This window comes from Takifugu rubripes, chromosome 19, assembly GCF_901000725.2.
Source record: "Takifugu rubripes chromosome 19, fTakRub1.2, whole genome shotgun sequence".
Taxonomy (NCBI): domain Eukaryota; kingdom Metazoa; phylum Chordata; class Actinopteri; order Tetraodontiformes; family Tetraodontidae; genus Takifugu; species Takifugu rubripes.
In genome coordinates this window covers 2854009-2880966 of record NC_042303.1, presented here as the reverse complement: position 1 = coordinate 2880966, position 26958 = coordinate 2854009, and the positions used below count along the sequence as shown (strand labels likewise).

Below are 26958 nucleotides of genomic sequence, written 5' to 3'. Positions count from 1 at the left end.
CAACACTTCATCATAAGAAAGGCTCCCTTTATGCAGTGGAGTTACAGTAGCACTCTTCCAGGACAATGGAAAGTAAACAGAAGCAAGGTAGAGATTAAAAATATGGGTTCAGGGCTTAATGATGATTGGAGCTGCCAATTTCATAGAGTAGTGTGAAGATTATCCTCGCTGACTGTACAGCTACTATTTATAAATTCCATGGCTTCCGTCTAAATAACAAAGTATTTATTAAAGGCAGTACAAATGTCTTTGGTGTGAATGACAATACTTTCCATTAATGTGGGTGGGGTATGAAGTCCATAGATTGCCTTTCAGAGATTTTACAGCATTCTAGAACCGGGGTGGCCAACCAGTCAGAGCCCAAGAGCCACATTTTTTACTGTGTTACCGCAAAGAGCCACATCATACACATGAGTCTGGCTTGTATTCAGTTGTTGCCACGCGAAGCAATTCTTTCACATGGGTGTCAGTCAGAACAGATCGATGCTTTGATTTCACGTGTTTCAGACTCGCAGACGTATATTGACAGTATCTTAAGCGCAGCCCGTTTGACATTGGGGTATTTTTCCATTGGCACACTTTTCCAGAAACCAATGGCCCCTTCCCTTAAAGCAGGTTTCAGTTGGTGCTCCTCACAAAGATCGATAATCTCCAACTCAGCTGCAGCCTCACCTGTTGCTAGCGGGGCTTTCCAACAGTGCATCTCCACATTAAAAGGGGCAGCGAGGAATGCAATCGGTGCCCTTTTCAGTTGTAGATCACGGAACCGGGTCACGAAGCTTTCGTGCATTTTCCCCTGCCATTTTGAAGGCGAACTTGACACTAATTGTTTACTCAAAAGATCTTGTCCCTACTGAGAAACTTTGCGGTATTTTCATCAAACGCGCATGCGCTTTTGGCGAAGGTACCGCATTGAACTCAAGCGAAGCGAACAGGCATATTAAAAAAACACAAACCCAAACTTCGATATAAACGTTAGAGCCGCATGAAACCAGGCAAAGAGCCGCATGCGGCTCAGGAGCCGCGGGTTGGCCAGGCCTGTTCTAGAACTTCGATGGATTTGAGGGTGAAGACGCCATGACAAGTCAAAACCTTAAACTCGTTGTATGCTTTGAATGATTCTTCCACCAGTGATCCACTTCTGAGGCTCATGGGAGAAATGCAGGCGCTTTTGGCAGTGGACAATAATTGTAATGGTAATAATGAAAAAAGCACGATGGTGACACATACATACAGGCATCTCCTCACATTCTATTCTAATAGTAGAAATTATTCGATTTTGTAAGAGATATGAACGGAGTTTTGGATAGCAATGAAACCCGTCTGTCACATTGGGGGAGCTGTGGTACAACAATCACACCAGAATTCGCTTAACCCCTCGATACCGTGTTATCGCTCTAGTGGCTGTTACCAGTAGGATTTTAAAGATTAATCTCCTATGTGCTTTGTCTAATGATGCTTATAATCTTCAATACACAGCTGAATGGTTGTTTAATGAAGCCTTAATCCTCATGCAGAAACATTTGCATAAATTGTACAACTTATATTTCAAGTCATTGTTAGCTAACGTAAAATGTTGGTTATATCCCTACCGAGAGCGTCATTTTAAAACTTATTTTTACCAGAAATGATAATAAGAAATAGGATAAAATATACAGTATATTGTGCCACTTGGATATGATTTAAACTCATACTAGCTTCTATATTTCATTTCACATGTCTTAGGCCTTACTTGAAAATTGAAAAGTAGATTAGTTTCTAACTTTCAGAGCAATAAAAAGGAAACGAGACGAGAAACAATAATGAGCTACGGTGCCTTTGTATTTTGAAGAAAAATCATAAAAATGTTGGGGTATGCACATCGTGTCATGTGAGGATAAGCGGAAATGTGTGACAGAGAAGCGTCACCCAATTCCACCTCGAAGGATGTGTCGTATAATCACGATTCCCAAATGACTAAACATTGTCATCTACAAACAAAAAATGGATTTTCTTCCAACCCATTTCTTCATGCTCATTGTCATCACATTTCACTTTATCCTATATGTGGATTTGACTCAGAATACATTTCTATAATAGCAAACAAACAAATAAACCCAGGTTGTGCATCACCAGCAGTTTACTTCAATGGAACCAGCCCACACTAAGCCAATCATACCTCACTCAGTGCTCAAGAGAATCTCATCAAGATTCGGCCCCCTCCTCATCCCCACAGGAACACAGGTGATTGCACATTATTTTTTTGCAGCCTCTCTGATTTCCATCAAGTGTATAGTGTCTGGAAGGCATGATTCGTGCATCTCAAGAGCTTCAAGGCAAAATATGGAATCTGAACATTTGTGTCAAAGTCAGACTGAATGAATGTTTAAATTAAGTTGTTTGTCTTTTTTTCAAGATGGATTAAATGGGAGTTTTGGAGCCCTGAAAGAGAAAATGCCTTTTAAATGCAACCCCTGAGGGACAATTGATCTTTGTATGTGGAGGAGTGCTTTCGCAGCTCCTCCATGAGGGCGCATTGCCATCGATTTTTTTTTGCACATATTTGCTATTTTTGCACTGTAGTTAGCAAAAAAAAAAAATCTTGTTATGTAATCGTTTATGTTTAAGCCTTTGAAATAATAGTGTGTTCCTTCTGCATTTAAGGCGTATCCTGGAGTAATGGCAGTCGACACTAATGTAATGCTTTCTATAAACAAAATCTGCGCTATGAAAAAGATGATTTAAAGCAACTCATGGAATAAACACACAGCAACCAATACTTGGACATTTCCTTGTAAGGTCAAACCCGTCATACGGGCAGTTTGGGCTGGAGCTAATTCTAATGATGTTTTCAAGCAAGATTCTATATGATACAATACTATATGATAAGGTACTATACTATAGTATACTATACTGTAGTATACTATACCATACCATACCATACCATACCATGCCATACTATACTATACTATACTATACTATACTATACTATACTATACTATACTATACTATACTATACTACACTATACTATACTGTAGGCAGGGGGTTGCTTTGACAGGTTGGTTTATGATTAAAGCAAAAGGGCTCCAGAATCCAAAACATCATCGAAATTTAATCAACTCTTTCTTGGCCCATTATCAACATAATCTTAAAATTTATTCATTCTTTTGAGTTATTCTGCAGGCAGGCAGACAGATAATCTCCTCATATTAATACTGTTTGGTGGTTCTGCTGTCAGTGCAGTCAGGCTCTGATTGTGGAGCCTTTTGTTCCACCACTGGTGCTCCAGCCACAGATCTGACAGCCAAAGCACTACCTGCCTAACATTAGTGAAAGATTGAGAAAGGGCAGCAGGACGCCTGAGTTCTAACATCTGACCCACTTGACACATCAAAGAAAAGAGGGATTGCATTACCGCTGACTCCACCACTAAGGATTACTTTAAAAGTTAAAGTAATCCAACATTTCATTTCAGTTTCACCTGCTGCTGTCAAAGTAAAAGCAACACAGTGGCTGAGGGTTATTTGTGGCTTTCACACTCCAGGCAACCCTTCTCTGGCATGAACCCTCTACTTTTCAGTTCAGTCTTTTCTATGGCTCCCCCTTGTCTGAAGCCAAACCCTCAGCAGCTGCTAGAATGCAGGCATCCACAGGGCTGGTTTGGTTTAACTTTTTTACAAAGGGTTCGAACAAAAGCCTCCACAAGTGCATAAGGAAATTAATAGCTATATTATATCTTTGTGCATTCATTTCTCGCTTGATTTATTCGGTTTCTTCAAAACAGTTATTAAATTTCAGGGACCTGTTGATTTTTATTCACGCCGTGTTTTAGTGGAAGGCATGGCAACCTCGCATATGCAGTTATACGCTCATCATTTTTATTCAAGTCTTATTCCACCTGTACATTTTGTACACCTCTGTGCTTGATGTTCTTGCTGACACATGATGGGTCTGGAATATAGCAGGCGATGAATTGTATGCACGGCCACTTTTTAAATTATTGGATCACTTGTAAACACCAGTTTAAAATTCAATTTAACTGCAGAGTAATTTCTGCATATGAATAAATCGTTACAGCCTCAGTGCTGATCAACTGTGGACTGAAATTTGTGTGCAAAATCATCCCCCTCTATTTTTATCTCATGTTCCCCCTCTTTCACACACTTACTCTCTCGCCCCCTCTCTGTCTCCCCCCTCCCTCTGTCCCTCTGTCCCCCCTGTCTCTGTCTCCTCCCTCCCTCTCTCCCTGTTTCTGTCTCTCCCCCTCTCTCCCCGCCCCACTCTCTCTCTCATCACCTTTTGGGTAAAACGAACCGCCTCGCCAACAAATGTCTCACTCAACGATGCTACATGGATTTTTCAGCACTTCCATGTCGGAGACATTAACGTTCCAACTTTAAAGTCATGCCTTGACACCAATGTTGGGGTGATACCCGATCAAAGAATCAAAACACATTTGCCTCGGTAGAAGGCCTTTCACGAATATTTGCAATGATTTCTCTAATGGTGAAGGCGTCATTTTAAATGATTGTTTTTAATTGATTGACACAGCATTTAGAAGTTAATGGGAAAATGATTTTGAAAGCATACATTTTAAAATCTAGAAGACTAATAATATAAATCTAGCATTGTTGGACGTTTCCCCTGACACATTAATGTACCTTCATGAAGTCCCTATTACAGCCATTTTCACATCAGTGCGCTATGGCAATTTATTGAGACTTGAATGTTCTTTCCAGACTCTCCGAGGTCAAGATCTCAGACAATGGGCCTTACGAATGCCACGTGGGGATTTACGACCGAGCAACCAGGGAGAAGGTGATCCTGGCTTCAGGGAATGTTTTTCTGACTGTCATGTGTAAGTAACACCGTTGCAAATCTTTTTCTTCTTTCTCGCATACAAAATTTGATGTATTTAAATGAATTAAAGGAAATATACGGTGGTGCCTGAGCTATTCAATAAGTTTGTTTGGATTTATAAAAATGACACTGATTCGCTCAACATTTCATCTTCATTAACAAACTGGATTCATCTTTATGCTGCATATGCAGAAATATGGCATATGTTAGATTTGATGGTTTTACAGTTTTTACCTAGCTATGCTAATTTCTGTTAGCAGTGCAACATAGCCCTCTCATGAGCTGGGCACATGGACTTGTGGGTGTTCTGTCAGTGCTTAGTTACAGTTCCCGAATGTAATTTTAAATAAGATGACGTGTAAAATTGCTGCAGTATTGTGTAAATTCCTCGATGTATTCTGGTGTTAAATTGCGTTGTGCCCTGCAACGATCTGTAAACTCTTGGCCTTGGGAACGAAAGGGTGGGAACAGTTCTGCTTTTTGGAAGAGTTAAAAATGTCCTTAGCAACCCGACCGTCACAGTACTTCTGTGCTGACTGCACGGACATACGTGGATTCCAAGCCCGCTGACAGTGTCTGACCTCACAAACGCACTCCTGCAAGAATGGTCAATGGGCCTCCCAGAAGAGCTGAAGCCAACTTTTGGATTAAAAATGACACGTCGGTCTGGTTCTTAAGTGTGTGAAGGCAGACGAGGGGAGAACTCTGCCAGTATATTCTGACGTTTGCTATTCTGCTGCCCGCTGAACCAGTTCTAATAGGTGAATATCTGACACATTTCATACACTTTTAGTATTTCCATTTTCACATTATTATTCTTTGCACTTTCCTTCTTTATAGTAGCCACATGCTTGTCCATGAGTGCCTGTGTTACATCAGGAATAACCAAACCCCTCCTGGGTTGACAGGGTCCAGTTGCTGTCATTATTCTTATAAACCTAGAGCGTTGTACATTTCATGTTCCTTCATTTGGCTCCAAATCCATCAGAAGAATCTCTTAACTCTAGAATCCTGACGAGCAGATGTGCTCAACCTAAAATAAAGGTTGCATTTATTGGCAGAACATTTGTTTCCACATCGCACATTGTGTCCAATTAGACTCTTCAGCAATATGGACTTAGGAGGCTGCCGTCTTCAGCACACCCCCTTCAGTCATCAGAGAAGGACTTCTGGACAGTCGCTGTTGTAAATATTGAATTCAACAACAGCTGCTTTGCTCATTTCAGCAGCGTGGGCATGCTGTTCTCCACGTGGTCCAGTAGCTAATTAGAAACTGGAGCCATTTTTTTTACAGACCACCAGAGAGGCACTGGTGACTGTAATATTTGATCATCACATTTGCACCTCTGGGAAATGACTGCTTTGTTAAATAACTGAGTCATTGGTGATCATATCTTTTTGGGATTTCCCTATACTGTCGCCGCCAAAAGACAAATCAACAGGAAAGGGCTTTGGTACTATATTTTGCTCCAGAGCTGAGTAGGTAGGAGGGAGCGATGTCGACACGGGATGGTGTGGAGCGCTCCAAATCAACTATGTGTTAAATCACTACTCCATAAGAGAGGAAGGAGAATGGCCTCTGGCATCAGGGCTAATTGCTGTCTAAACTGAAACAGAATTATTCATAACCTATTAGTGTGTCAGGTTCAGTGGGAAGTGAAGAAAAAAGGAGAAGGGAGAAATAAAGAAAAATGAGAGGAAAAGTTAATTCATAGGAAGCAGTACATGGAGAATATTTACATTTTTTTAAAATCAAAATTATCATTTTAATGAATCCATTGCCTGGAAATTCTATGGTGTCTTTCTTGAAGGATAAACCCTGAACCGCCATGACCACCACTGCCGTCCTTCGTTCTTTAACGTTAAAAAGTTATGAGGCTTCGCTTTTCTTCCTGACCTACAGGAGCCTCCGTGACATCATTGAGCTGGAATTACATTTTTCATGTAAATGGCTGTATTTTTTTCCCCAATTACAAAACTATTGAATAATTAAAATGAGTAATTTACAGAACTGTGCGACAGGCAGATGGTTTCATATAATTAACTTCTGACATGTGAAGCAAACTGGAGCATTCTGTTCAGGTTCTTACTGCGGATTATAAGATTAAACACAGCAAAATGTGAGATTTAGGGTGAAATTGCTCTGTCTTCTACTTTTAAATCTCATCCACCCCACTCAAAAAGTCTGTTTTTTTAGATACTTTATGGAATAGTATATTGACATTGATGATCTTTCCTGGTTTGAGTCCACTTCTTTCATTCTACCAACACTGACATGTCCATGTCTGCAAAGCTAAGGTCAGAATTCCAGGCAACTGTGCGGCAGGAAATCAATATGTATTTTCCCAATAGAAAAGGCGAGCTGGAGTCATTATTTGTCATTACCCTAAATGTTCTACATGACAGTCCACAGATGACAGTAATGGCTCTGTCTCCTCACAAGTCCTTGACCTTGGGAAGGTTGCGCTGCTATTTAAACTCTATCAGAACTGTTGGGCTGCAATAAATCTGCTGGAACACCCCTGCAATTAAATGTCACGACAGGTCATTCTGGAAACCTTTTTAGGTGCCATGATGGTGCACCTGAGAGGATAGCCTCCATGATGCCGCAAAGCTGATGTTTCTAATTCCTAGAAACATGAGCACGAGATGAGCACCAAGGTGTAGAGGGACTAATTGCCTCCTCATCCCATAAAACTAGGATTTGCTTCAATAATGGATGCCTGACTTTAATTAAGCCCTGTGTATATTTAGTTTCCCATTTTCTAAATGGGTACGATTAATGGCATATGAACCGAGAGAGAGAGGAACGTCTGCAACCACTGCAGGTCAGAGCCCTTCCTCGGCAGCTTTAAGACCCCAGGCTTCCCCGATTCACCGCTTTTGGAAACTGTAGTGATGTTCTACGAGGTGTCCAAATGGTCTGAACCTGCGAAGCCATGAGTGGATTTTGCCACAGGACATATTAAACATCAGTGAGCATGTGAAGTTGCCTATTTTAGTGCGCTAGTTCAGCGAGGAATGAGAAGAAACATGAGTCTGGCCAAGATCCTGGCGCCAGCTCTACTTGCCACTCGCCTTCTGAAGCGTTTGCCATCTCCTTTTGGCAAGTCGGGCGATTGGTCAAGACTTCTTGCTATGATTTTGTATTCCTCCCTCATTTTTCCCTCAATGTCACATGCCCCCTCGACAGTCCCGTGCTGTTTTCCGCAACACTGTTTTCGCTAACCTCACTCAGTCTGTTGATGTAAACGCAGAATCCTTGGGCTCAGATGTATTTCATTCCTAATATGTGTCTTTCCTTCGAAAATGTGCATTTTCTAGCCCACAGCATTCACATATGGCTTCATCCCATTTCACTGGTTTGACTGGAAGCAGCTCGTCGCATTGCATCAATCAAACATGTCAACAAATACACTCCAATACAATGAGTTGAAAGACCAGATGAAGTCTTTTGGTTAAGCCCAGTGGTGATCGTTGGGGTAAAAATCTTGGAGGAGTTAGCTTCCAGCAGCAGAAATTCTGTGGCTAACCTAAGCTTGCTATCTTCAGTTGGATAGATTGGGTAAAAAAAAAAGCAACAACCCCGTTTTCTTCTGCGGATGGTACATATTTTGACTGTGGGCATGGCAGGACATAGAAAATCTTGAATCTTCACTGTCGTTAATCGCTCGATCGCTATTTGACCATTGCAGGAATGTCCAACTACTAATGAGGTGATAGTTCCCAGTAGGGAGACGCAGGACGATATGGTCCAGCAGAACAACCCTACTGAGCAATAGTGTTACATGAGGCAGCTCTTTAGGGGGTAAATTTGAACATTCAAGAGAGTCGGGCACTCGTTCCAACCTCTATTAATTGGGTTTTGTTACCGTCCTGTTTGACAAAGCACCTTCTCTGTGAGACACAAAGGAGTTTTGCTTCCACCTCACAATAACAGTGTTGAACGGCAACAAGATAAACTGGAATACTGAAATGTACAAATAGTACTTTAGTCCGTCTAGAGCAGGGGTGGGCAAACATTTTGATTCGTGGGCCACAATGGGTTCTAACATTTGACAAAGGGGCCGGACCAGGAGCAGATGGATGGATGGAGTGCTTTGGTAACCTCACCTCATTGGAGAAAAAATACACATCTTGGGATATGGAGAAAACATGTGCTTTAATTTCAAATGAAAATGAAGAGAAGCATTACAACAAAATATCTGACTTTGGAATGAGTCTTAAAACACTTAAAATCAAATGAATAAAATGTGCCTTTTAAAAAATAACCATTTCTATTTTAAAGCACTGAAAGTTCTGTTATCCTTCAGGATATCACCATCACTCTCCTCCTGACTGTCTTTTTTCTAGTGGGAAAACACCAGAATTGCAGTGAAAATATAACATTAACAAGGTTTATTCATTTAATTTTTCAAGTTTGGCGGGCCAGATTAAAACGTTTAACGGGCCGCGTGTGGCCCCCGGGCCGTAGTTTGCCCATGCCTGGTCTAGAGGATGTTTACTGTTCCCTGGAAGAAAATGTCTGTCTTTTTTTGTCAATCAATCAATCAATCAATCAATCAATCAATTTTTATTTATATAGCGTCTTTTACAATCAAAATTGTTTCTAGGCACTTTCCAGAATCCCAGGGCCTGATCCCAGACAAGCAACAGTGGCAGGAAAAACTCCCCTTTAACAGGAAGAAACCTTGAGCAGGACCAGGCTCATGTAGGGGGACCCTCCTGCTCATGGGGGGGAGGGTAGAGAGAGAGGAGAAGGGGGAGGACAGGTAAAGGAGAGGAGAGGAGAGGAGAGGAGAGGAGAGGAGAGGAGAGGAGAGATGAGATGAGGAGAGGAGAGAATAGGCATAGACTATTCATTAGAAATAGCCATTCCACTATCCCGGTCATCACATTCCAAACTCAATCGATTATTAGAAAGTCTTCTTATGAATTTCTTCAGTTTCACATTAATTGCCAGTTGAAGTGAAAGAGTGATAATCAATGAATAGTCTGATTCGCAGATCCATACAGCTGAATCCTCTCCAGGGCTGTTTTTGTCAAATAACTTTGGGCCATTCACAATTTCTTTATTGCAGCTTCTTCAGAAAAGTCTTTCAAGTTCTACTTTACAATAACCTTGTGATGTCTTTCACAACGCAGCCCTTTCTTCTTTCATGGGAAGCGCTTTTTGTTTTTTTCTGAGATGAATGTCTAAACAGCGCATCCCGATGTGTCCTTGCAGTCGACTTTGTGATGTCAGGTGTATGCTTCGCTATTTTTTGTACCGTCTCCCTCATTCCCTTTGCTCCCACTCACTAAGGATGCCTCCATCTCTTTCTTCACTCCGCTCCTCTCCAAGGTCCCTCATTTTGAGTGCAGACTGAAGAGAAGCAGCTTTATCTCCCCACAGGTTATTGCAACAAAGTATGAGAAAAGCTCCTTGTATCACCAGTTTTACCTCCGTGTTATCTTGTTTGAGGCTCCTCTCCCCTATGTAGCCATCTCTTAAACAATAGATTAGAGGATTTGTAACTTGATAATATGTAAGGAAATAGACTGGAAGATGAACAAATTACTCCCTGCTGTTAATAATATCAGTACACCCCACCAGCCATCAGCAGCAGGAGCCCCCTGTTGTAGTCTGGGTCTGCTCAGGGTTTCACCCTGTTAAACGTTAGGTTTTCCTCGTCCGGGGGTCAGGCTCTGGCTTTCTGTGACGTCCATTGACTGTCACAGATGAAATATGAACAAATCAAATCGACGCCAGTCTGACTACATCAGCAACATTCCAGGCAGAAGTTTCAGTCACCGTCAAATATGATTTTGTGCTGGTGTTTTCCTTTAATAAATGAATGCTGTGATGAATGTTCTCTGCACTCACAGGCACACTCTGTACCCGCCGTGCTCTCTTATCAAATAAATACATGATTCCCCTTAAAGCTGTTTCCATGTAAGTCAAAAATCATTTAGGCTTTGATCATATTTTCATATCAAAAGGGCTATATTTATGCTGGAAAATATGCTTGGAAGCCTTGAAAGACGATGTATGGCTCGACAAGCGTCAACAGTCCAGACTATATCATAAACTATCGGTTCTTTTTTCAATTCTTTGATTTATTTTTGCAGCCACACAAATCATTGCAAAGTTGGCGATAACTCTAATACTTCTAAAACTAATTTGCAGAACAGGTTTGGTAAGGAAAGCAGCAGTGCGTAGTTCCAGTACCGACAGGAAGCTGCAGAGTGTCTTTCCTCGAGCTCTTGGTTGTTTGAGACGGGACACTTGTCCTTCGTCCTGCACGAAGACGAGCTACTGATGATACTTTTCTAGGGAAACAAGAAATGCAGATGCAGTAGCCTAATAAAGCAGCCTGCAGGCATGAATATTTATTTCTTTTCACCAAGAGAGATATAGAGTATGTGTGTGTGTGTGTGTGTGTACCACGAATCACTGATGGCAACATCCATGGTGCTTTACAGACTGCTGCAGCACATAATATACACACAAAGTATATATATACTTTGTGTATATATATTATATATATATAAAGTATATATATACTTTGTGTATATATATATATATAAGTATATATATATACTTTGTGTGTGTGTGTGTGTGTGTGTGTGTGTGTGTGTGTGTGTGTGTGTGTAAAGCACAGCTGGGGGCTCCTTCAACATCTGCCTGGTGACTTGCTTGTGCCCCCACGGCCTCTGATTCACTTGGATGAGCAACATAGCAAAAGCACAGCGCCCAAACAGTTTCCCTTTATTTTGCAGTTCATGCACGCTTAGCTGTGGGAATGCTGAGCAACGTATTCCCGGGTGCTGTGGCGTGTCTCCCTGCGCCAAGCCCACCTCGTGCACGGTGGTGGTGGTTCAGACCACATGTTAGCATTTTCAAGAATGGGGTCATTATATCAGCCAGTTCCAGTAGTGATGCAGTGGCGTATGGCGCTCAGGTACAGGCTCTAATATCATGTTTCAGAATGACTTTGGACAGCTAAACAAGTAAGAGATCGCCAATATTTTCCCAGTGGTTACTTTTAAATATTAACCTCTTTAGTTTTGTGTTTCCAGCTCAGTGATCATTTTATCGATAATACCGATGAAGCAGTGAAATTTGTGATAACCTTCATGTTTTTGCAGTAGATGATATTATTATTGTAAAGAAACAACAAAAAAATAGGAATTATTCTAGGTTCAATTTCGCTCAACAGAGCAAAGATTATCAAAAAAAAAGGTTTAATATGGTGGATGAAATGCTAAACTGAAGGTTTAGGATTTTCAAGCATGATTGCAGAGATGCCACTGAATGTGCTAAAATATGACTTTATTAACTAACTTTACTAATGCCACTAAGCAAACCAATGTCAGCAACATTACACTCTCAACAAAGGGACATGGGGCTAATGCTAATGGAGACTCCTTGACGTGTTCTCAGGCGTCGAAATGAAAAAAGCCTATTTTGTCCATTTAAAGTTCAGACAGTTAACGTTGCGGATGGATTAAAATGATACAGGAGCGATTAGTGTCGGCTGCTCAGTCGGAGTTGGGAGTTAACACCGAGCCTTTCTGCATCACCTCCAGGCTGGGTCCTCAACATTATATTCTTCGAGTCTGATATGGTGGGGAACGCTTCTGTGTGTCTGTGCGCGCGTGTGTGTGTGTGTGCGTGTAAGGAATTATTAGAGATTAAGATTGGAAGTAGCCTCAATCTCCGTTGTTATCCTCCAAAATTCAATCTCTGGCAGAGTCATTTCTTGGAGCCGCTACGAGTCAAAATCAGTTTTGAAATTGGGATTGATAAACACATGCGTGCACGCATGTGCACACGCACACATCGTTTTTGCTCTGAGGAAGTCAATCTTCTTGAAATACCAATCCATCAATCATTGGCATGTTTCCGAGAAAGATTGCTACCAAGCAAAGGTTACACCTGAAATGAAATCGTCCCATAACGGAAAGCAGAGGCACAAATATCTACAACTTTCTGTTTAGCAAAGTCAAAACATTTACAAACATTTTTTCCTTATATAATGACGCCTACTGAAAGGATGAGTCCCGGTGCTACACAATCCAGTGCTGAATGGCAGCGAGACTGAATTTGAACTGTTGTTAGTTGCGTTCTAGCACTGCCAGATAACTATGATGCATTAATTTTTAATATTCCAGTAATAGAAGAAACATATACAATGGGAAAGATCAAAATCTGCAAAATAAAGGGTATCAATTGCTTTACTTACTTATTAGAATTTAGGAAAAATAGTAGCATTTGGTGGACAAACCCTTGATGCCACACATCACAGGAAAGAGTTCAGTTTGCGTAAACCCTCCTAATTCTGACAGTTCCACGCGTTTCAAAGTAATCAGGTTCTTTCACAGACTTTCCCAAGGACAGACATTCTATAGAACACGGACAAGGCCACTCGGGGACCTTATTGTGCTTATACTTGAGCCACTCCTTTCTTTCTTTCTGTGTCGTGACCATGGGTCAAGTTTAAGTAATGTTGATGCCTTTTGTTACGAAATGAATGAAAATGTTCTCTGGCATATGTTCTCTGGCAAGCATGGATAAATAACTGCCCTCTAGAGCAGGAGGACCTTGTGAGGCTCTCAGTCCACTACAGCGAAGGTTGTTGTTGTCAACAAGCTCCTCCCATCTTATTTACTTACCTTTTCCATCCTTATCATATAAGGATGTTGTTTGATCTTTCTACTGTTGAAATAAACCTACCATTCCTTATTTAAAGGGGGAGTAAAAAGTGATTTCCAACACTCCATTCAGCTGTCCAAATTATTTTTGTTGGCATTGGTTTTGGATTGTGTTAAAATGTGCACTTTCTCTCACTGAGAGAGAGAGAGAGAGAGAGAGAGAAGAGGGAGAGAACAAATTCACATCAATTTGCAAGTGTCAGTCTGGAAAAGTGCAGCTCAAAGCAAAAGGCCTGAGCTCGTTATGTATAAAGAGAATGTAAAATGGTAAACGATGGTGACCGTTCTCTTCACAACAAGTTCACAGCACTAAATCTCCTAATTATCTGCTCTCTTAGTTTTGGAACAAAAAAAATAAATTTGTGGAGGTCAGTAACACATGGATGTTCTGAATTTTCCCCGCGTGGGATGCAGTTAAAACCGTCTCCTTACAAATGAAACATCTTCCACAGAGCTGGTTTACTTGTGGTTCCCAGAAGCTTCTCAAGTACAAAGGGTGGCCAAGTCTTTAGATATCGGGCCCTCTATAGTGGAACCAGTGCAGGAGGTGGACACCCTCTCTTCCGTAAAGATCGGACTTAAAACCTTTCAATTCATGAAGCCTTATTGTCATTAATTCTACAGTCATTATTTCAGCCACACTGAGGATGATGATGATAAAAGGGTCGTTTAACTTTTGGCTACGGTTTAGCTAAGCTGCTATAGGTGGAGGAGGTAGGGAAACCTCATCTCCCTCTCCTTATTTGACTTAGATGAAATCACACTGGACAAGGTGAATAAAGGGTATACAACTGGATAGAACTAAATCAAATGTACGGCACGAACACACCAAGTTAATTCAGCCATGTTTAGCTATTTCTGCTTCTACGCCTCAAGCGACCAAAAGCATTTTAACGCCGTATAGGTCCCTTGTCTTTTGATCCCAAAGTCAAATAGCATAAATATGTGACGAAAAGGAATTTGACACATTTATCTCTCGTTGCTACAGTTTGCTGCTAGCTAAGATCGTTTGGTCTGGAATGATACAGATTAGCTGAGACATACAAGCTCAAAGTAGCATCGGGTTTTATGCCACGATCTCCTGAAGAACCTAAACATTGCTATAGTATTTTTGTGTTATTTTTTATACATATTTGCTACAAGTCTTTTCAGGCACAGTTGTGAATCTTTGTTCCATTGAGTCGATCGACAACCAGAACCGAAGCAAACCTGGTTTTGCTGAGGTTTTGGATTTAATTAAAGAATTGGTGACAAGTGGAGGATGGGGTCGTTCTTCAGCTGTCATGTTCAGCGCTTGAGTTGTCAAAATTGGGGGAAATGGGGACATTTAAAATGGAAAATAATCAGTCAATCAATCATTATTTATCCCTCCTCTTGTGTTCGTTTCCTGTTACCATCTCTGATGTTAACGGGTCGGTTTTGACCCGTGTCTTAAATCAGCTGTAAAATACACTAAAAACAAATAGCTATCATCCAATTTGTTTCTCATCTCTTGGTTACCTTGTTAGGCTTCCATATCCATGAAAATATTGGTTTTAATATTTTTGGTGTGGGCCTCTGGGCCTTTTTTTTGTCAGTATACCCCTCGATTTCAATTTTAAAAAATGGTAAAATGAACCTCAACAGAATCATATAAATAAATAAAAGGTTGTTGTGTTACCTGACTATTACTAAGTGCTATTAGAACACATCTCTTAAATAAATTTGTTTTATTTATTTTTTCATTTTAATATTATTAACTATAGTAACATCTATGGTGTTACGGGTCAATTTCGACCCATATATATTTACTTCAAGAAAAAGGCAAAAAAGTATTTTTTTCAGCAATAGAACTTTGATATAAACACAAAATGAAAAGCAGAACAGGTCATAACACAAAATATAGATTTGCAAGGTCAAACAAACAACAACCAATCTAGCAAATCAAACCAAAATACCAAATCAGAGTAAAAGTCTCTGTGTGCAAGAACATGCATGTGTATGTGCGTGTGTTTAGATGCATGCGTGGCAAAAAGTGACACTTTTAGTGTGTTCTTTGCAGAGATATTTCTTGCACTTGAAGCACAATACATTTGTCTTTCTGTCCTTACTGCTTGGGCAGACTTGACACCTCTTTCTTTTAGGATCAGGTTGCCTGAGTGGGGTTGTGGCTGTGGCTGTTCTGGTTGGTGTTGAGGCAGGGCTGGCTGAGGAGGATGCTGTTGCGGATGCTCTTTGTGTTGCTGATGGCGTGGACGGAGTTGCAAGGTGCGCTCTGCAGTGGTCTGGCCAAGGCGGCAGCGTCTGGTTCTCTGGGCACCTGTTCCCTTCGCTCAATGTGTGGCTTCCCAGCTCCTCAAGAAACATTCTCCGCTTGACTTTTTTGGTTGAGTTCCACCCTTGGTGGATGTGGGTCCACAACACAAATGTGTTACATGCAGACACATCAAGGATGTTGTAAAACACAACCATTGGCCATCTCCTGGTCATTCGCTGGCAAGTATAGGTGGCAGTCAGCTTGTCCAGGTTGTCCACTCCTCCTTTGTTTTTGTTGTAGTCGAGGATGATTGTGGGCTTTTTGTCACTTCTTGATGTCTTTGTGAAGAGTCAACATGTGAAGTATCACATTCCATTTTCTTTTTGGACAATATGGGACAACAGTGGTGGTGTCTGTAAAAGCAAACTTTGAGGAAAGTGGAGCCCTGTCCTTCACCTGCAAGATTTCAGCAGGTAGCTCAGGTTTATTTTTCTTCACTGTGCCCACCATGGAAATTTTCCTCATGAGAAGTTCTTGTCCAAGGTCATAGCTGGTAAAAAATGTGTCACAAGTGATATTGTGACCCTGCAGTCCAGCAGTCATATCGAGGACCAGTTCATCCACTGTCACCTCTGGCCCTGGGTTGAACATCAGTGGAAGAAGCTGCATCCATCTCTCCCATACATCCCTGATGGGGTCAAGCTTGTCAGATCTTGCTCTGGTATCTCTGTTGTCAAATCTGAGGACTCTTGATATCATGCGAAAGGTCTGAAGTGACATTGTTGCGCGGAAAATATTTCTGCCTGTCACAGTTGTTTGTTTTGTTTTTGTGCAGGTATACTGGAAAACAAGGCAAAATGAGAATCCCCTAAAGCTCACATGATTGGGAGCTGGCTGACAGTGCACTTATGATTTAAGTTTTGGTTCTAATTATTGCTTTATAATCTTACTTTTATAACTGGGTCGAAACCGACCCGAACAACACAAGGGTCATAATTTCAACCAGAGCATTTTATAATTTAGTGAAAACATTTTTTTTTGTTTTATTTTGTTGAAATAGAGGTTCTTGACAAAGTCAAAAAGCCTTGACTCAATAAACTAATTTACGTGTTTTTTAATGCATTTCAAACTTGAAAACGGGTCGGTGACGACCCGAACACCAGAGGAAGGTTATACAGCATCTTTTACAATCAAAATTGTTTCTAGGAGCTTTCCAGAATCCCAGGGCCTAACCTTAAACAAGCAACAGTGGTAAGGAAAAATTCCCCTTTAACAGAAAGAAACCTTGAGAAGGACCAGGCTCATGTAGGGGGACCCTCCTGCTGATGGCCAGCTGGGTAGATAAGAAAAAGATGTTGCAAAATGTTTACGCTCCTTTGTATTTTAATGTTGATACTTTAGATTGAGTCACTTGAAATGTTAATGATCTATTAAATAAAAAGCTTTCTTCTTGCAGTTCAGGTTTTGTTTTTTTTTCTTATTTTTTTTTTAGTCTGAAAGATTTTTTGGGAAATGCAGATGAATGGTAATATGGCCAGATTTCCAAATGCGGGACATATTTTTTAAAGTGTGTAACATTCATTTTACTCATTTATTGTATTTGTTCATTTGATTTGTACATTTTAACTTTTTTTAAGTGTTTCCTTCAACCCCCGAATAATGCATTAGAAACTGGATTTATTAATCAGAAGATTTGGAAAGAAATCTCTGTAGTGCTGCATGTCTTCATCTTTGACAAATGTTAAACGATAAGATGAACACGCCAGATGTCTGACAAGACAAAGCAGAGAAAAGTGCTTGGCTCAAGGGATTTAGTTCTTTAGGAAATGATGTCAGCTTTTGTTTGATGGTTTGATCCTATTTTTCTGGTGTTGGCCGTAAATTTAATTTATATTGGGTATGTATGTACTCAGTGTGTTTACAGGCACACAAGAAAACAAATTCGTAAAGGTAGTTCGATGACCAAAAATGGACGCCGTAGCTCAACTAGAACCAGCCCAGAGTTTTAGACTGACTGGCACGTGGACGGGAAACTCTCCTATGCGATCTCTGAATGTGGTGTGACGTAAACCTGGCGTGGCCTGAACATACACACCTACATATACACGTGCACACATTAATACATACATGCACAGCTTCCCTATTCGGACTCTAGCAGCGTATCACGAGGCCTTGGGATGGTGTCTGTAAAAGACATCAGATGAAAACTGCCTGTTGTTTCCGCTGCAGCTGTTTGAAAGCTGCTGAACAGATGTTGGTAAATCTGCCTTACATTGAAGCATTTGTGTGTCATATATGAATAGCAGGCTGCTATGCATTAGTCCTACACTCTTGTAAAGAGAGAGGGAGATATCGGTTTAAAGGGCACTTCAGTTTGCCATCAGCCACTCTTTTCTTGACAACTCTGCTGTTGACAGAAATGACAGAAATAGTATTGCTAATGTACATATTGTACTTGAACTGCTGCATCATTCATTATTCAACAAGCATGCGTATTTCTAGGGGAAAAAAATATTTTTGCCCTGCTGCTTATTCAGGCACATGGAGATACAAGTTAAAATGTGGGTGGTAAAAGACTCAGATACTCTATAGCGTTCTGTGCATAAATTTGGTGTGTACACTGTTGTATACATTAACAACACATACGAATGGACACGTGAGTTTGGTAAGCAGTTTACCACTCTGAAGAACTGCATACATCAATATGTGCACATATGCTCTCATTCATCCAGGCGATGATAATCCACGAAGGTCTAGCAGAAGGTTAACATGTCAGTTCAGCACCAGATGAGAGACAAAACCCTTTACTAGCCCTTCACAGGCACATATGAGTATCTTACTCCCGCGGTGTAGTGACCCTTGGGCAAGGGTTGTTCTGGCTCATTAAGAACCTGCTGCAAAGCTTAGGGAACACTGTTGATATATGGTGTCAGCTACCAGTTCACACATTACCAACTGCAGGAACAAATCAATCAAATGCAATTCAAGATTTGTCTTTGTATCCTCAATGGAGCTTTTCATTATCGAACTGAAGTAGATCGTGCTAAAATAAAATAGAGACAGAAAATTCCATTCCATTTTCCACTTTCGTCCATACCAAACATACCAAACGAGTGCCTTTGAAATAAGATTATGTTGGGCTATTGTTGCATGTTACTAGCAAAGGGGCTTCTCCAGCACATCTCACAGACTCTCAAGGGGGTCAAGGTCTGAACTGTGTGCTGGCGAGTCCATGTGTGAAAATGATGTGTCTTGCTCCCTGATCCATCCTTTCACCATTTGAACCTGACGAACCCTGGTGTTGTCATCTTGGAATATGCCCGAGGCAGCCAGGAAGAACCTGGTCATTCAGTGTATTCAGGTAGTCAGCTAACCTCTTTCTTTGGGTCCTGAGTGTTGCTGAACCTGGACCTGAAGACCTGCAGCAACCCCAGATCAGACCTCCAGTGTCTGAGCTTTCCACTCCCGTTTCAAGCCTATATTTCTGATTAGCCTCTAGGATTTTTGGTGTTCTTAGGGCCATGTTTAACAGTGTAAGAGTGTTTGCACGCACAATGTGAAGGGAACTCACCAAACTTATTTACACATATATAGGCTGTAGCAATAGAAGTGTAATAGGCTGGGTTGTGCATTAAAACAACAATTATTATTAAATTGTATGTGGCCAGAGTGCCGTTTTGTACCATGGGGGAGCCTGAGTGAAGATGAGTGAGTTCTGCACACGCCATCCTGTCTCCTCTTTCATTTATAAGACGTCTTAAATATTTAAGACTATTTAAGAGTGTATCTGTGTCTGTGTGTGTGTGTATATATATTAACACGCACATATAGGTGATTCCCTGACACTCGGCTACTAAGGGGTTAGCTAACATTGTCATTTCTATATGTTAGTTTCTTTCTGATCAAAGCTCCGTTGTCTTGATCAAGAGTCAAAGTCCCTCCAGAATCAGAAATGTTGCCTATGATCAACATCTAGCTAGCACAATCTGAATATTATATATTCTGATATGTATATTGTATTCACCCCCTGTACTATGTACAGGTACACAGAGGCCGAGTATCCATTTATCTGGATTATTGTAAATATACATCCTCTTTGTATATCCCAAATCCTGTTCTATCTGATTTTATCTTATTTTTCTCTGCGTGCTCTTGCTGTTGTTGCACTGTAAATTTCCCCGTATGGGACAATAAAGGATGTGAATCTGAATCTCCGGAATATCCATTCAGAGCCTTTTAGAGTTATTTTACTGAAAGTCAAACAGATAAACTTTTACGTAACCTCCTCAGGAGCAGTGATTGGAAAATTGCCTATGTTGTTGCCTATGGCCCTTTACTGCAAACACATATCATCATAAACAAATTTCTGTCCATAATTTAAAGTGAGAGGGAAAAGGCGATTAGAATAGATACACCATGTCTTTTGCTGATGCTCTGACGTGTTTAATAGCTGGGAAAATTGTTGCTTGTGCGCCTTGTCCTCTTGTGATGGCTCTGTAGAGCGTGATGGTCCTCATAAATGCTTTAGGAGTATGCTTGCAGGATTTGCAGCTGCTCTATTCAATCAAGCGCATTCTCACTACGACACCAGGCTGTTCTTGCAATTAAAGTACAAAAGGCTTTAAAAAATATCTATTTTCTTTACTTTTTTAATGCCACATATACATTTCCTTAATTAATGAAGCAGATCACTTTTTGAATGAATGACTAATGGCTACCTACAGTCTTAACTACATAACAGAACCTTGGTAAAAAAAAAAAAAAAACAGGTTAAACATAGTTTACCTAATAAAAGTTAATTTCTTCATGCATGACGAGGGCTGAGAATTGAATGAGGATTCCTTCGCTGCCTCAAGTGACTCTCTTTGGCCTCATATGGCTTTATAATCCAATTTTACTCCCCTGGGTCCATGAATTTGGCTGCATGAAAATGGAAAAAGAAAAAAAAAACATCACAATGTAGGTCTCACAGCGAATAGATCTTTCTGACAGCTGAGCCATTGGGGATCTGCGTCAGTGTCCTGTGAAATGCTAAAGTGCCAAAAGAGAGATGGGTGATGCTGGCAAGGCCCCAAAATAGCAATGCCAAATTGTAGCGGGTTGCCGTGCACAATGCCTTTTAAGAAAAGAAAAAAAGAATGGTATAAGGTGCCATTCACACAATCATTTGTGTTAAGCGGGGCAGAGGGCGACAGCCGCTTTCTGCTGTATTCGTGTGGCCAAAAAAGAAGAGAAGAAAGCTATTCCTGTTGTCATGTCTTAACTGAGAGTTCAGACTATCCCGCTAAAACCTTTATTGTCCTGCCCGTGTCCTCATTGTAGGCAAATAGCAGTAAATCTAACCCTCTACCTACCCCCTCTCTCCCCAGTCAGCCCTGACGAGAAGAGAAAAAGTTACATATGGTCCTTATGGGAGTCGAGGACTAACAATAAAGCATAATAGTACCTAAGCTCCAAATTCTCATTGTCTTCTATTTAAAGTTGTTTTTAAAGCCTTACTGAGTTGTTTTAGGACAGGACTGCACATGAAATGTGTGAGGGCTGAATATTTCTGCGGTAGACTACTAAAAGGTGCTAATGCTAATACTCGGTTTCTCTTTTTACTTTGAGCGAGAGAGTGAGGGTAGCACAGGCTCAGAGTGCACAACTGTGCTTATTATATTTTTAGCAAATGATAAATGTGCCTCGAGGCTCAGGAACCTGCAAGCTTTTGTTTTTGAATTTCATCCACGTTGTCCTCATGACAGCACCTAGAGTCCCCCTCTTCCTGCAATCAGCCACCGTCGGCTAGTTGGCTGCGGTGGGGGGGGGGGGGGGGGGGGGGGGGGTGTTAATGGAGGAGCACAAAGGAAGAGATGCTAAAAGCATCCCGATGTCTTTTATCACATGGTGCCACTTGTGCTGCAAAAATTAAGGCTTGCACAGGTCCAGGCTTACGTAGCCTGTCGGGGACTCGTGCCACCACTCATCTCTATATGTCTATTTGCTGGTTGAGAAGAGTTAGCTGGATTTGTTCGATTCATTTTTTTCTCTCCTAGGCTGTTGTTTGTTCCCCACTAACACAATCATAACTTATCCAACTGTGTAACTTTAAAAATGAATAGTATAAGCACACCGAATTTCTCTTTTTTAGTAAAAAGGTTTATCCTCAGATGAAGTGAATGGTAGAATAGCAAATGTGTTGAAACAAGCTGGCACTGTATTATGATATACCCAAGTCTTCAAACGAATGACACTATTTTCAACTCAACATGGATTTACTGTGGTGTTTTAAACATCAAAGGATGTTGTGAAGGGACATCCTAAAATCCTGGATCCGTTGGCTGTTTGACAATATCAAGCAGTCAGATCAATACAGCTACTTACAAGAAAAGGTCGCGGCCATCTTTCTAAGTATTTGCTGCACAGTCCACTTATATGCCAAATGCAGCAGGAATTTCTGCAAATGAACTTGAATACATCAAGAAATTAGCTTTTGAGTCCCAATCTGATAGTGAATAAAAGTTCTCGCAAGGCCATTAATTCGTACATGGGCTCCTATTCTGTAGCCACCCGTAGGTTCTTTGTGACTTCTATTCTCTTTCTGTGTTCTGCTCTGTGTGTGTGCGTGTGCGTGTGTGTATGTGTGTGTGTGTACATTTTGGCTCCTTTGTAACTAGTGGGAACTTCAGAAACTACAAGTTTATAGTCGTAAAAAAAGTCAGCCACAAGAGCTGAAGTCAACCGAGGATGATGTGCCTTTTAACCCTTCCTCTGCAAGTATACTGAACCTGCAGATATGTCGATATTTTTCCTTTTACCAAGAACCAAGGTAGCTGTTAGGTTCTATCTGATGTGCACGTTGTTGCTATTCCAACTGAGTTTGAGTTTGTAACATCCTTCCCAGCTCCGCCTTCCTTTGTTGGCAGACTCAAAGTGTTTACCGCTCGTGTCCTATTCTTCACATTTGATGAAAAGGACTTGGGTAATTGAATTCCTCATCTTCTCCATTGGGTATGTTTGCTCGGTTGGACTAGCTACTGGCTTGAACTCAGTTAAAGGAGATGTTTCCCAACTTTCCCCTTCTGTGTTCTGTATGCTGTACTGTAGTGCAGCCTAACCGGTTGAGACAGTTGCAGGGTAATGGCGCTTGACAACGTGGGTACAGCTGAGTGCTGAAGGAAAGATCATTATCTTTGTGTTTAGAAATAGCCGTACTATGAGCGACAACAAAAGAAACAAATGTTGCCTTTAATGCAGTGTTGTGGAAGCGTGCTCATGGAACCACAGGCGTCACATTTGTTCCCTTTTGGAGAGCCCCGCTTGTAGGTTGGTTAGTACATTTTTTCGCAGAGGCAGGAGGGAATCTAGCTTTTACAGTTTCAATGTTTAGTTACATGTTAGTATTAAAAAGCTGAAGTTGATTTGCTTTTTTAAACATTACAGTGTTTATTATTTAATGTCTTGCTTTTTTCGAGTCTGTCTGGCGAGACCCATCCAATACTTGTGGCTGCTGAGTTGCTGAAACCGACGCCAAGTATGAGCTAAAACAATGTATTTGTAAAGGACTGTAAAAGTTATTTAAATGTGGACAATGCTGCCAAAATGCGGCGTCTAAATTGGTGTGCTTGGTCTGTGTAGATAGGTGATATGTGCCAAAGTAACACACCACATGGATGGCAGAGGCCAAGGCTTCCCAGTGGAACCTTGCCCAACGCATTACGCTGCCTCTGCAGGTTTGACTGCTCCCATCAGGCATCCTGAACTCACGTGTTAACCAGTAAAGTGATGCTCATGCACCCAGCCGTCCACGCAATGTGAAAAACAATAACCAAAATACGATTTGTTGGAACAGAACTGCCGTCTTACATTGGTCCATGGTGGAGTTCTGATGGTCTCTGCTTGTCAATTCCTTGTCCAGCCGGGGACCAGACCCAAATGCAGGAGTCTGAACAACCACGCGATTAAGTCCATTATTGTAAGTCTGTTGAAAACTCAGCAGCAAGTAAAGTCCAAAGGCAATGGTTGGTTGGTTGGTTGGTTGGTTGGTTGGTTGGTTGGTTGGTTGGTTGGTTGGTTGGTTGGTTGGTTTGGTTGGTTGGTTCATTGGTTGGTTGGTTGGTTGGTTTGGTTGGTTGGTTGGGTGGGTTGGTTGGTTGGTTGGTTGGTTAGTTGGTTTGGTTGGTTGGTTGGGTGGTTGGTTGGTTGGTTAGTTGGTTTGGTTGGTTGGTTGGTTGTTTGGTTTGGTTGGTTGGTTGGTTGGTTGGTTGGTTGGTTGGTTGGTTGGTTGGTTGGTTGGTTGGTTGGTTGGTTGGTTGGTTGGTTGGTTGGTTGGTTGGTTGGTTGGTTGGTTGGTTGGTTTGGTTGGTTGGTTGGTTGGTTTGGTTGGTTGGTTGGTTGGGTGGTTGGTTAGTTGGTTTGGTTGGTTGGTTTGGTTGGTTGGTTGGTTGGTTGGTTGGGTGGTTGGTTGAGTGAGCTTGAAGCGGCGCATCCTAGGCAACCACCTATGCAAAGAGCTCTGACCACATGTCTATCTGTCTGTCTGTCCGTCCGTCCGTCTGCCCGCCCATCCATCCATCCATCACTGGTCTCCTGATCAATATTGGGCCGTAACAAAGCGATGGTACTTTGGGGTATTTGGGGTTGTTTTCTTACTTCCAACCACAGAAAGTGTTTCCTTACTGACATGCACCAGTCTGGGAATCTCATTCGAGTGGAAACCTGCAACATGGCAGTAATTATTTTTGAGCTAATAGAATTCTCATTAGATTGACTGTGTCTAAATGAGCACGTGCATGGTGTGATGAGTTGCAACTCCCTGCAGGTTGCTGCAAAACTCCCTCTATAAGCAGCTTCTTTCGGCAAGTCAATAGACTTCAGCAACTATGCAGATTTATGGACTTAATTAATGTGTGTTATTAATCAGTCACAATGGAGTGTTGGTTGGTTTTGTTCGTGTTTTTTTTTGGGGGGGGGGGTTTCCTGTAAATTGCAAAAATCGGACACAGCTTCTGTGTCAAACACTCCATCATGTTTGGTCAGAAACACACACCTCTGACAGCAGATCACATGGCAGGTTGTGACAAGCTTGTCAGTAAGCTAATAGAGTGTTCTGGGGTTAATTTACTACCATATGAATCCCATCAATAAGCAATTACGTGGTCTGCAAACAGCAGTGGAACCAGAATGGATGCTAGTTTCCACCCACCCCCCAGCCCTATCATCAGTCAGTTCATTCTTGCTCCATGTGATGGGCTGATGTTGGAAACCGCTGTGCACTTTTCTTTTAACAAACTTAATGAAATTAGATTTGGTAAAGATACCCTATATATAATGAGCCGTTTTTGAACTAAATGATATATTATGTGTCACAACCGGAACACCCATTTGAATTTGAGACGGGATTATTCATTAGGGAGGGAAGACTCACAGTGATGGGGAAGGAGGGGAGGGGGGGGGGGGGGCTAATCCAGCCTCATTAATAAGAGCAGACATGTGCTGCAAACAGAAACTATTAAAGTCGGTGTCTTTGCTGGCCCCGCAGCCTTTTCAAGCATTTTATTAGAAAATCTCAGATCACTCGTGCATTATCATTGCCAGACTGCCCTGCCTGTCCTCGGATAAGGAATCGATGAATAAAATTTGGATTTGAAAAGGGCAGTGCCGAGTCCTTGTGTACTGTAGTTTGGTTAGTGCGTGATAATCCCACTGCTGGTGGAGGAAGAGGAGGAGGAGGAGGATGTCATTACTGCTGCAAAAGTAAACTGTCCGATGCTTCGGCTCACTGCAAGGACAAAAAAGGCAGTTGGTTGTAACGTGAAGACTGCGATTCGTTGTTGGTTATTTAATAATTAAGACAACAACTCCTACAAGTCTGCCCTTGTCACACCGCCTTTTCATCCTTATCCTCCCAGTGATGATGTGCTGCGCCTGAACACATCATTCCAATGCAAATTTCCAAAGCTTTTCATTCGTGGCTTCTGTCTCCACGGAGCGCTGTGAAGTCAAGCTGCTGCGTTTCCCTTTGCGCTGCCATGATAATCGTGCCGGATTCCCAAGAGAGTTTCCTAGATGTGGGAGTTAGTGATTTTCTCCCATATCGGCCCAATCTTGCTCACACAGAATGGGAGGAATTTACAAGGTGTCCTCACCATCCTTCCGTTAATATTTAATGTTCTAAGTGAGGATATTCTCGGCAGGGGTTTACAGTTCAGTCAGTCGGGGTGCAGCAGCGTCGCTCCTGGCTGTCATTTCGCCCTACGAGAACGTTCGAATGTGTCTCGGAGAGTCACAGCAGACGTTTGAAGAGGAACGGGGGGATCTCGGGGGCCGCGTTGCTCGTCTGCTAATGTTTCTGTTGTCCTCCACAGCACCGCCAAACAACATCTCGGTGATGGCAGAGGACACTCCCGCCCCATTTAGTCGATACCAAGCCCAGAATTTCACTCTTGTCTGCACTGCAAAAGGAGGGAAGCCGGCCCCGTCGGTGAGTCTGCTGCTGGCTAAACACCCTGCCGAGCACCCACAAGGAACACTCCTTTAAAGCACATCCCTGTCGTTTACCGAAACACAAAGATCCCATCTGGATTGGCGTCAGTACAGAAACCACTTCAGAAATGAAGTCCCACTTCACAGTGTGTGACAGCGCTGACGTCCTTGATCACGGCGCATGCTGCAGACATCCAACATAATTTGCAAGAATATGTCGGTGTGATGAATGCGCTGAAAAGACCACACGTGCGTGCGCACACCCACGCCGATTGTGTTACTGTGTGACACCGTTACATCCATTAGCCGCTGACGTGTGATTGATTTTTAGCGCTAATTCAGTCACGCCGTGTGGTCGTTAAAAAAAAATTGCTAGATCAGATTTTGGGAGTGGACACATTAGCGTTATTGATGATCACGCTCGATGTAATTTGTCTTGCCAGTGACACGATGACAATGATGATGATGATGATGATGACATTACATGCACTCATGCAGGATGTACATACAAATGCAACGTGACGTAATGTGTGTGTCGCGTGCAGATGGATTCCAGGGTTTAAAACATTTTCCCTTTTGGAAATGGCGACGTCTTTAAAGCCTCCAAGGCGGACGCTTTGCTGATTGATATTACGTTAGCTCACAGACACACTTTTAAAGTGGCTGCTCACCTTCTTCCCACTTGGTCATTATTCATCATCTGTGATATATGTTAATG

The 26958-nt window shown here is 41.7% G+C and overlaps 1 protein-coding gene across 1 annotated transcript in view; it reads left to right on the top strand.

Annotated features, from left to right (window-relative positions):
- Positions 1-26958, top strand: part of igsf21a (immunoglobin superfamily, member 21a) — a 119120-nt gene that overhangs the window by 72399 nt on the left and 19763 nt on the right. The window contains exons 4-5 of the mRNA XM_003973035.3: positions 4720-4838; positions 26123-26238. Of these exons, the coding sequence (XP_003973084.1) occupies positions 4720-4838; positions 26123-26238 (235 nt within the window). The remainder of the gene's footprint in view (positions 1-4719; positions 4839-26122; positions 26239-26958) is intronic.